This window comes from Helicoverpa zea, chromosome 24, assembly GCF_022581195.2.
Source record: "Helicoverpa zea isolate HzStark_Cry1AcR chromosome 24, ilHelZeax1.1, whole genome shotgun sequence".
NCBI lineage: Eukaryota > Metazoa > Arthropoda > Insecta > Lepidoptera > Noctuidae > Helicoverpa > Helicoverpa zea.
Window position 1 is genome coordinate 7,875,021 of NC_061475.1, and position 12,222 is coordinate 7,887,242.

At 38.3% G+C, this 12,222-nt stretch overlaps 1 protein-coding gene and 1 long non-coding RNA gene across 2 annotated transcripts; one reads left to right on the plus strand and one right to left on the minus strand.

Moving 5' to 3' along the window:
- Positions 1-8,174: 8,174 nt before the first annotated feature.
- Positions 8,175-10,379, minus strand: LOC124642188 (PRKCA-binding protein-like; the record flags this gene model as incomplete). Its single annotated transcript, XM_047180500.1, has 4 exons — positions 8,175-8,559; positions 8,927-9,029; positions 9,446-9,598; positions 10,180-10,379. Coding segments are annotated over 4 exons (831 nt in total), but the record flags the coding sequence as incomplete, so codon positions are not given.
- An 83-nt stretch (positions 10,380-10,462) lies between these two features.
- LOC124642360 lies at positions 10,463-12,134 on the plus strand. Its single transcript, XR_006985758.1, has 2 exons — positions 10,463-10,515; positions 11,021-12,134. It is a non-coding gene; the product is annotated as an uncharacterized LOC124642360 (long non-coding RNA).
- The last annotated feature ends 88 nt before the right edge of the window (positions 12,135-12,222 follow it).

A 12,222-nucleotide genomic window follows, 5' to 3' on the forward strand; every position in this document is an offset into this window, starting at 1 on the left:
TAATGTACACTCTGCCTTATATACAATTTTCATATTTACTTAGTAAAAATATTTATTGTACTGGTAAGTGCACGGGAAGTTCAGTTTTCATTTTTTTTTGTTAAAATTATTAAGGTTTAATTTAACCCAGTTATTGTGCACCATTTAACTATAACGATAACCGAACCATTTTCAACTGTCAAATCGCCGATTTTACCAATGGGCGGCAAGTATGGTTATGGTTTGGTTATCGTTATAGTTAAATGGTGCAACACACCCTTAAAGTTTGTAATATTCACATTATTACCGGATTTCTGCAAAAAAAAAGTTTTTCAAAATGGCGACGTCGTCAGAATGGATACAGACATTTACACACTTCCAATATACCTAATTTTAACCTATTTTGTTTTCTATATTTGTAAAATCAAAAAAAAAATCTTTTTAAATACTAAAGTTGTGTGGTTGCTGGATTTCAACTATTACAGGTCAAAAAGAGTATGATAAGTCCTCACCATTTATACCATATAATAACTAAAGAAATAGCAATAATAATGCTTAGAACAGTAACTAATTTAAACGGAGTAAATGAAGCCAGATTTATTATGGTCTGTTTTTTTTTATCTACAGGTAATCTATGTATTCTTTTTGATAATGAAAGTATGGCTAATATGTCAATAGACAATTAATAGACAAGTTGTTATGAATTTTGTGCTTATGCTAAAGTAAAAAAAACGCTGTGAAGTTTTTTTTTTTATATTATATCAACTTTCTATATTTGTTGATTGGCATAAGTCATACTGATCATTATAAATTACACTGTATATTTTTGTGTACGTTTTTTTCTTTGTAAAATATTAAAATTGCTTAAGTTTTTTTTTAATGTAAATTGAAATTAATTTTCTATAGTTTTTTGGTATAATTATTAAAATCGCAATTTAAAGTTCATATTATCTAAAGGTAAAGCACGGATTAAGTACGGATAGCAAGAGATAAAATAAAAACTTTTGTTATGTATTAATTGTTAGTTAATAATTAGGATTAGAGCTAACTATCTGAAGCGTACATTTTTTTAAGCTGTAACATTGGTTCAATAATATATTTTATTTTAAGAATATTTTTGTTTTATTTCTTACACTATGACATTTTACCCTCAACTTTATGTCAAGTGATTAACTACCCTACCTATCTTGGAATTAAAAAGATTCATAACTTCTTACAAAATATTTAAAATCTTTCTATATACTAGGTAAGGCCAACAAAGAATACATATCTACTCAATTCATCTCAATCAGTTCAGCAGTTTTGCCATATACGCATAACACAGAGTAAAGTATCTACTACTTACTACCCAAACAAACCTATAATGCGTAATAGTTACAACATGACTAGCTGACTATAAATCTGCCTGTCAAACCATCTTTGTCAGTCAGAAAGCAATTCAAATAATTGTGAGCTGAATTTTGATATTACAATGTATGGGACGCTTTCCCTTTGCAGATGTATTCTGGTAACTATCTCATTAATCATTTAATAATATTAAGTGGATTATAATAAGTGTAATTTAAAAAAAAAAACTATTTAAATTATCATGTAGGTATGTAAAAATATTTGCATGCCAAGTTAGGCAAAATATAGTTAAAACTTTTAACCACTGTAAAAAGTGTCACCACCTATGTTCTAAGCAAATAAATGTTTCTTTCTTTCTTTCTTTCTTTCTATGTATCGTGAGTTCTAGATAAGCGTAATGACAGGGTAAAAAAATAATGTTTTTAATTAGTACGCATTTTACATTGGTCAAGAAATATTGGGCACGTATTTTTAATTTGAAATAACGCATCAAACCTTGAGGGGGCTTATAACGTCACAATTGTGTAAAACGGTAAAACGAGATGAGTTGTGTTATACTAGGTGCCAGAAAAGTTCAAAAACAAAAATGCATGTTTTCTGGTTTTTTTAAGTACACCGCGGGTATAGAACCATATTACATCCGTTAGTACCAAAATCATCGCTGGCCGCTTATAGCCCAGGGTCCATAGGAATTTGCCCATTGTCCTTTGTCCTCAAAAGTGACATAACACAAAATTCAATCGTATTGTATCTTCATTGTCATTTGTTTGTGAGAGAAAAGAAGAAATACGTGTCTATTATTTTAGCGTTATCTACAAGCCGGACTAATTACTTTCATTCGCCTTGCGTATTAGGGTAACAAACGAAAGCTGGATTTCGCGGTTTTGGTCGCGTCCCGAGGGTACATTTTCCCGTACTCGAATAAAATATAGCCTATATTGACCAAGAATAATGTAAGTAGAATACTAAGGATAAAATAATTGTTGAAATCGGTCCATTCGATTTTAATTCCATTAATTGCATAGTCCATACACACAAATCTTTTCACTTTTAAAATAGTGATTTTCAATTTATTATCATCATCATCCTCAGAGCAGAGCCTTTTTCACAACTATGTTGGGGTCAGCTTCCAGTCTAACCGGATGTAGCTGAGTACCAGTGCTTTACAAGGAGTGACTGCCCTATCTGACCCCTCAACCCAGTTACCCGGGCAACCCGATACCCCTTGGTTAGACTGTTGTCAGACTTACTGGCTTCTGACTACCCGTAACGACTGCCAAGGATGTTCAATGACAGCCGGGACCTACAGTTTAACGTGCCATCCGAAACACAGTCTATGGTGTCTAAGATATACTTAGAAAGTACATACAAACTTAGAAAAGTTGCATTGGTACTTGCCTGACCTGGAATCGAACCCGCGCCCTCAATGGTTTTCAATTTATACAGGATCCTTTAAAAGTCTCATACCTACGACTTTTAAAGTAGTTTAAAGTAAACTAACATCATCATCAGCCTATCGCAGTCCACTGCTGGACATAGGCCTCTCCAAGTGCATGCCACTGAGATCGATTTTCGGCTTCTCGCATCCAGCTCCTGCCAGCCGTCTTGCGCAAGTCATCACTCCACCGTGCCTGAGGACGTCCTACACTACGTTTGCCGAGGCGTGGTCTCCACTCTAGAACTCGTTTACCCAACGGTTATCGGTTCTTCGGCTAATATGGCCAGCCCACTGCCACTTCAGCTTGCTGATTCGGTGGGCTATGTCGATGACCTTGGTTCTCTGACGGATTACCTCATTTCTGATGCGATCCCTCAGAGAAATGCCGAGCATAGCCCTTTCCATAGCCCGCTGAGCGACTTTAAACTTGTGGACCAGCCGTTCCGTCAGTGTCCACGTTTCGGCTCCGTAAGTCATGACAGGTAGGACGCACTGATTGAAGACTTGTCTTTAGGCACTTTGGGATCGACGATGTTAGGACTCGACGTAGCTTCCCAAATGCAGCCCAACCCAACCGAATTCTCCTATTCACCTCGTCCTCAAAGTTGTTTCTACCTAACTGCAATGTCTGCCCGAGGTATACATATTTCCGAACAACTTCGAGAACGGCGCCGTGTATCGCAATCGGTTCCGGTAGAACATGTTCATTGAACATGACCTTGGTTTTGTCCAAGTTCATCCGTAGGCCGATGCGTAGAGAAGATTCAGCCAGGTCGTTCAGCATCTGTTGTAGGTCCTGCAGCGTTTCCGCCATGATGACGATATCGTCAGCAAATCGCAAGTGAGAGATGTGTTCGCCATTGATGTTGATGCCGCGTCCTTTCCAGTTCAGCGTCTTGAACATATTCTCCATTGCATTAGTGAACAGTTTCGGGGAAATAACATCCCCTTGTCTCACTCCACGATGCAACGGTATGGGCCTTGTTTGCTGATTCTGTACTTGGACGGACATTGTATCGGCTTCGTAGAGACATCTCATCACTTGGATGTATCGCCAATCTACTTGAAAACGCTGCAGGGACTCCAGAACAGACCAGATTTCAACCGAGTCAAAGGCCTTCTCATAGTCCACAAATGCTAGACACAGGGGCTGATTATACTCTTCCGTCTTCTGTATAATCTGCCGCACTGTGTGGATGTGGTCTATGGTGCCGTATCCGCTCCGAAACCCAGCCTGCTCCGGTGGTTGGAATTCGTCGAGTCTTCGCGCAAGTCGGTTCGTGATCACTCTTGAGAACAGCTTATAGACGTGGCTTAGGAGGGAAATGGGTCGATAGTTCTTCAGCTGGGTTTTATCTCCCTTTTTGAAGAACAGGACGACAACACTCCTACTCCACGCCTCTGGAGTTCTCCCTTCAAACAGGACGGCATTAAAAAGCTTCTGGAGCTCCCCCAGTACGGGCTTTTCTCCTGCTTTTAATAGCTCTGTTGTAATGCCATCATCGCCAGGGGCTTTTTCATTTTTGAGCTGTCTCAGAGCGATCTCGATTTCGCCACTGCTGACTTCTGGCAGGTCTTCGGTGAAATGGCGTGTTAATGTGGCTCTAGAATCCTCATTTCCGGGATCAGGTCGAGATGCATGCGATGCGTATAACCGGCCATAGAAATTTTCCACTTCCGAAAGGACTGCCGGCACCGAAGAAAAGACTTCTCCACTTGTTGTGGTCAGTTTCGTCAAGTGGCTGCTTCCAAGAGATTGTACGAAAACCTTTGACCCCCGATTCAGGTCAATTGCTCTTTCAATGTCAAGAGTATTGGAGCACCGGAGGTTGCGTCGTACGTGCTTGTTGATCTCTTGGTTTAGAGCCCGCTTAGCTGACGAAGTGACAGGCGGGTTTTCACGTCGTTTCTTCATAAGACCTAATGTCTCTTCCGAAAGATTTGATTTCTTGCCCTTACGCTGCATGTTACAGAATCTCGAACCTTCCTCCCTGAGGATCCGAACCACATATTCGTGGTTCTGGTTAACGTCTGTTGTGGTTTCCACGGCGGCAAATCGGTTCTCCAAATTTGACTGGAACGTTTCAGATCCTGTCATGGTTTGGAGCAGTGTTGGTCGGAGCCTGGCCTTCATCAGACGGAAACGTTCGGCCTTGAAGTTGATATTCAGAGAGCCTCGGACAAGTCGGTGATCGCTACCGGTATTAAACCTATTGATCACGGAGACGTCTCTGAATATGTGCTTCTTGTTCGTCATGATGAAGTCAATCTCATTTTTAGTCATAGTGTCGGGGCTTTGCCATGTCCACTTCCTTTGGGGCTGCTTTTTGAAAAAAGAGTTCATCAAAAAGAACCCCTCGCGTTCGAGGAAGTTGACGAGCATTTGCCCCCTATGATTCCTGCTTCCAAATCCATGGGATCCTACTGCCGATTCGCCGCAAATCTGTACTCCCACTTTAGCGTTAAAGTCCCTCATGACAACGGTGTAATGGGTCTTTGTAGTGAAGTGGAGGGCCTTTGATATATCATCAAACATATCCTCCACTTCATCATCTGAATGTGTCGAGGTCGGTGCGTACACTTGCTCTACCTTGAGGCTATACCTGTCGGTGAGCTTTAAGATAAGGTACGCTACCCTGTTCGACACACTAGACACCTCCACAACGTTATCAGCTAGGGACTTATTAACCAGAAACCCAACGCCACCTTGGGATTGTTGGTCTCCCTCTCGCAAGTACATTAGGTGACCTGATCCGAGGGTTATGGTGTCCTCCCCCTCTCTTCGAACTTCACATAACCCTAATATGTGCCACCTAATCTTCCCAAGTTCCACCTCGAGTTGCGCCAGATGCGAGTCAAGCCGTAGCGTGCGGCCGTTGTATGTCGCAAGAGTCAGTTTAGTTTGGTGGCCTCCCGTAACCCGGAGATTCTTCGCACCCCCTGTCCCGCCGTAACCGCGGTCGCCACCGTGACCGGGAATAGCGGGACTGCCGGGAACTAAGGGCCGTGGCTTTATGGTTCTGCACATGAGGAATTTAGCCTACTGCTATCACGCTGGCCAGACGGGTTGATAGAGGGGTTTTTTCCGAGTTTTCCTTCTCTCGCACTGGTGTTCGGTGCATTTTTTTCTCCATTAGTCGACTTCTACGACACCCACTGGAAGAAGGGGTAGCGACATATGTATTCTTAAGCCGTCGCTACACGGCTAATCTAACATTATTTACCTATTTATTGTAGGAAAAATAAATTGTAGCTACTGGTATGGCGAATTGACACCGAACATTTTCATACAAGTAATTTCAATTCCCTATGTCAGGGATGGCGAACCAATGGCACGCGTGCCCGTGGTGGCACGCAGCTAAATAATTTGGGCACGCCATTATTTTGCAAGTTTTCAATTGAAATTATGTACCATAACCACGTACTCGTGCATTCAATCAGATCACATGACAACTATTTCCCATATCCCGAAGAGAGTCTATTTTATTAAGATATCTGAGCGCTAATGTTAAAATTCTTTATGAAAATTTTCGAATCAAAGATAAGTCTCTTCTTCATAATCTTTTACCGTTTCATGTTAACTATTTGTCATAAAGGCACACCTCTATAATTGTAGTTATGTTTTTTACTTGATTTGGCACGCAAGTCAATAAAGGTTCGCCATCCCTGCCCTATGTTATTAGGTACTTCTTATATTATACCTCTATTATCCAAATAACGCGCTATTGTTTATTTTATTATGAAACTTAATATTCATGCGTTTCGCTCAAATTATTTTAATCTTATTGTTTTCTCTTTTTTATTTCTTAAGTTATTTTTTGTTTATTTTATCCTGGCTTAACCAATGATAGAACAATCACTATTCACCGGTTTAACAATTGCTAAATTCTTACGATATGCATGTTCTTAATATACTACAAATTGGATTTGACATCACCTACCATTGTAATTTAAACCTTATATTAATAAACTTAAGATCATTGGGGACGTGGGATTGTTCGAAAGAGTTACCGCAGTCCTGGTACTTAAAGGGCTTAAAAATAAACATGGTTGGTTTTAGTCAGTTAAGAGTCTGAGACTCCCTCACGCTGCACCCACATCGGGAGGGTGATTTGATGACTTGCCACCAAAAAATTTACCTAAATTTTATACTTCACAAATTGGAAGCCAACAAGGTGGACAGACGACCTTATAAAGGTCGCCGGAAGACGCTGGATGCAGGTCGCCTCCAACCGGTATCTGTGGAGATCTAAGGGGGAGGCCTATGTTCAGCAGTGGACGTCCTATAGCTGATATTATGATGATGAAATTGGAAGCGACATCGAAACAGAATCGCTGCTTCCAACAATATTAAAACGTTATGGTGCAGAATAGGACTGTAGTTAATTTAATGGTATGCAACCATAAGTTTATATTAGAAGGCCGATATGCGCTCAGTCCAGTCCTGCTGTGCAGTTCTGTGTTTGTCCTGGTATCAACATGAAGACTTATATCTTGGTGAGTTTAATGTTTGACTATTATCTACGCAGTTAGACGCAGTAACTAACAAGAAAGCAGCAGATTTTCTACAGCAATATTTCCAGCATAGGACTGGATCGCATTCTAGGTAAACTCCCTTTATACGCTTAAAAAAACTGCAATATCTTGTCCCTAAGACTAAAACATTTTTGCGAATCAGTATCTAAGTTATCTATTGAGTTGGACCAGAGCTAAGTTGTACATAAGTTTTTTTTTTAATTTTTATGTTTTTTTATTTTTAGTATTGTCTGTGTTTTCATTTATTGTCATCGACACTTCTTTTACCTTTTCACTACAGCTCGACCAAATTTTTTCCATAACTTTCAGTCCCTATCTACCAACGACGACACCATTTTACCACCTTTAATTTATAACTCCTTCGTTTGCAGTGTCTCCTAATAGTTCAAGCCGTCCAAGCATTTGTTGCACTCGATCAAAAACAACTTCAGGATCTAAAAGATAGCGCATTTGCGAGACTAAAAGGATTCAAAGATTCTGCATATACTATGTTCACATCAGCTTCAAAAGCTGCCTCGGAGAAATTACTTCAATTGAGGGAAAAGTATAAAAAGATGCTTCCGAATATTCATGCTAGGGGGTATGTAGCAAGACAAGAAACGAGTGGCGAACCAATTGTCAAAGAATTTTCGTACAGCACTAGGAGACAAGAATGTACTTAGCTGTTTGATAGATATAGACCAAACGAGATTGTATGGGATGCCAGAGAGAAGCTATAGGAAGCAAGAATTGGATTTAAAATTGGTTTTCGAAATATAGTTTGCTAATAAATGATTATTTCTTGCTGATTTTTTATTTAACCATAACCATTCTAGAAGTTAAGTTGTTGTTGAAGGAATTAGTTTCAGAAATTGGAAGAAATGAAACAAAAAAATCCTAAACATTTATTTATTTAAATTACTAAAATCACTTAACAAATCCTCAAAAATATCATTCTTATCCTCCCCACTGGTTTTGGGCATAAATTCATCCAGCAGTCCATTCTGAAAATCTCCAAAGTCATCTTGTACATTCGTGTCGGCCAAACCCAATTCCGTCAATAAAGTCAAATTGTCCATATTGTCAGATTTGTCAACTTTGTCATAGTTTAGGGTCACATTGTCAAAGTCAGGCAGTAATTGTTCTGACGATTCGGTGTCATCATTGTCTTTGGTCTGACGGCGATTGACAAGTTTGGGCTCCTTGTCAATGTCAGCAATGTCATGATATTCGTGGATTTCTTTGCCGAATTCTAATTCTTCGTCTTCTTCTTGACCGTCCTGTGGAGATAATAAAGAACCTGATAAAATGCTTTGAAACGTTTTACTTTCGGTATTTTGTTGCCTGTATGGCTTCGAATATTGATAACAAGTAGACAACAAAAAAGAATGGGCTTTTATAGCCACTTAGTACGGAAGTGCACGTAGAACAGAAAAAATAAAGGTTTTTTTATTTTAAAATAGTTTCCGAGAAAATACCCTTTGCCGGGTTAAAAAAACATTGCGGCGAGCCTAGTAGCTTGGTCATGATAATTTATGATCCTAGAAAAGGGCGAAAGATTTTACTTTTTCAATGTTTTACCAAGTTAACGAAATGATCAAAATAATATAGTCTTCTGATTCAGTTAAACAAAATAGAATGTTTTACCTGAATAATCTGTGCAGTAGATTTGTACTGGAACGCGTTCTGAGAGAGATCCACTTCGACCGGGAACAGAGTCGCGTTGTCTTTCAGATGCTCTACTGATTCACTGCAAATATACAGTATAGTTTAGTATAGTTTGTTATGTTGGAATGAAAGAAAACTACATATTAATATGTATTGTAGAGGTATGGACGAAAGACAATACCTATTTATTTAATGTCTATTTATTTTTTTACAAAAAGATTCAAGCATATTTTTGTACAATTAGGTAACCCCTTTCATTTGATGTGCAAAAAAAATGAAAATCAGGCTAAGCTAGATTTAGGACAAAAAGTATTAAAAAAAAATACGAATTCTTTGGTTTTGTGAGAGTTTTCATCACTTTCCGAAAAAAAAAATAAAGTTCCCAATTCGTCTATCCATTTATTGTTTTCGCGTTTTTATACTGACGAGGTAAAGTTCGGTATTGTATTTTCTGTATACATTCACTAAGAATTTTCAGTAAAACTGAAACAAACTCACTTATGATAAACAGCAAGCCCCTGTATAAACCTTCTCAGCTGGTACGCAACATCCTGTGTCTTCTTATTCTCCAACAGTTCCAACTTCACCAACACGTCAGACCGGAGCCGAGCGAAGCGCGTCCGAGCGTCTTGACGACAGCGGAGAATCAGTCTGAAATGGAGAAATAATATACAAATCAAATATCATTATCAGGCTGTATTGGCCCTTAGAGGCAAACATACATATTATATTGTACAAAATTGTTAGTACATAAAAATGTAAATCTATGTGATTAACCTAAACTAAAAGAAAGTCGTGTTACCTAGTTACACTATTTATAATTCAAGAAGGGCTGAACAAATTTTGCTGAAAATTATGGGGGAGGTAGCTTAGGACAACAAGTAAGAAGAGTAATAATAAGTCCTATCCTATGGGACTTTTTATCCCCTTCTTGTAACGGGAACTAGGTCTCTAGGTATGCGGGTGAAACCGTGGGCAAAAGACTGTATTATGTATATGTATGTGGTCCGGAAGAACGAATGAAAAAAATATATTTATTTCTCTCTTCACTTCAGACACTTCTGAGTTAACCCTAAAAATGAGGAAAGAAAGAATAAAATAAAATTTCAGAGGAATAGAATAGATATAGGTATAATAGAATTTCCTAGAAAAAGAACTCAATAAACTCGATTGGGGTCACACAAATAACTGCAAAAGGGCTTCAAGAACCCGTCACTACAAACACCTCTCACCTATACTCATAATTCCCAGTTTCCACTCTATACAGGGGCTCTTGCAGGGCATTATACCCGTACTCCTCATCGTCCATCTCTTTAACCTTGAGACAGTAGGAGAGGTACTCGAACTTAGTGTCGGCATACTTGCGGATAGTCAGCTTCGTGTCGGGGATAGCTTTGTTGAGGTATGTGCCCATGTCTGATAAGATCTGGAAGAGAAATTAAAGCTATGTATTGGAAAATACCTTATAAAGGTCGCCGGCAGACGCTGGATGTAATCTGTTATTTGAATGGTAATCACTTTCGAACTCGTGCACGACAAGCCCAAGCCCAGCAAGTCTAAGCAGGCTGGTAAGTAATCTATTAGTTTAGTTGGTAATCTGTTAGTTTAGTAGTCGTAATCAGTTAGTAGAAAGGTTATCTCATCGTGCATTTTAAACACAAATACCAGAAAGTCAAAGCAGGTGAGTAGTAAGTCGACGGGTTGTTGTAATCATTAAATTGAATGGTAATCGAATAACGGAATTTTATGAAATCGTTGAATTAAATGTTAGGAATCTTTTTTTTTATGTTATCTTTGACAAAATACCTGTTCAACTCGAGTTATCAAACAAGAAACTTCACAAAACCAACGAAAAATTCAATAGAGATTTAATTAACACGCTTGTATTAGCTTCACTTGTAACTATGTATGTAAGAAAATCTTGGAATCTTAATGTGACCCACTTCCCGGTCTTCGATTAGGATGAATTTTTTTACACGCTTTGAGTTCTGATTCTGATACATGACTAGCGTGTTTTTTAGTTTTTTTTTTTTTAATATTAATTTTAATATATTTCTTTCTGTTCAATTACAGAGGATGACGACGAGTTGGCACAGTTGCAGTCCTGGGCTACATAATGCGATGCACGCAACTCATGTATTTGTGATATCTATAGGTATTGTATAGCTGCTCGCTTTGTTGAAGAATTTGTGGGGATAATGGATCTAAAGCCCTTTTTTACTGATAAAATAAACGTCCGTTTTTTCTCATTATAAGTGAATATAATGAATATTGAACTCGAAAAAAACACTGTATTTCGGATGGTACGTTAAACTGTAGGTCTCGGCTGTCATTGAACATCCTTGGCAGTCGTTACAGATAGTCAGAAGCCAGTAAGTCTGACACCAGTCTAACCAAGGGGTATTGGGTTGCCCGGGTAACTGGGTTGAGGAGGTCAGATAGGGCAGTCGCTCCTTGTAAAGCACTGGTACTCAGCTACATCCGGTTAGACTGGAAGCCGACCCCAACATAGTTGGGAAAAAGGCTCGGATGATTAACGCGAAAAAAAACATGATCACAATCAATATGTAGGAATTCATAGTAAACTGTTGTTTAGAGAAAAATAGATGTTTATGTTATCGGTCAAAATGGCTGTAACTCAAGAAAAAAATCGAAGAAAAATAACTAAAGTAAGAAAATCTCATTCAATGCAGTCATCACAATATTATAAGAAGTTTGAAGGTTTTATCTTAGGCAAGGAGAAAGATACTGCTGAACGTAGGAACGAACGCCAACATACATATATACGTATACACAGATACATCATATATTAATAAAAATGAATCAAAAGTGATCTTATTACATTTGTCATAAAGTGCTATATTGCATAAACTTCCAGATTAGATTACGCACTGATAAGGCGAAGAGTTTTCATGATTTCTAAATATAGGGGTTAGATTTTATATAATTGTGTGTATAACAACTAAGATATTTTTACCGTAGAATCTGGATAGAAGGTGCTAACTAACCTATTGTTTCGATCTAGACATATAAAAAGGTACAGTAATTGTTAGCAACAACCCGAAAAAATATACAAATCCATTATCCCCACAAAACTCGTACAAAATATTGTATAAATATGTATTTAAAGCATGTCGACTAGAACTCGCTTTCGTATTTCAATAGTAAAGTAAAAATAAAATAAAAATAATGTACACTCTGCCTTATATACAATTTTCATATTTACTTAGTAAAAATATTTATTGTACTGGTAAGTGCACGGGAAGTTCAGTTTT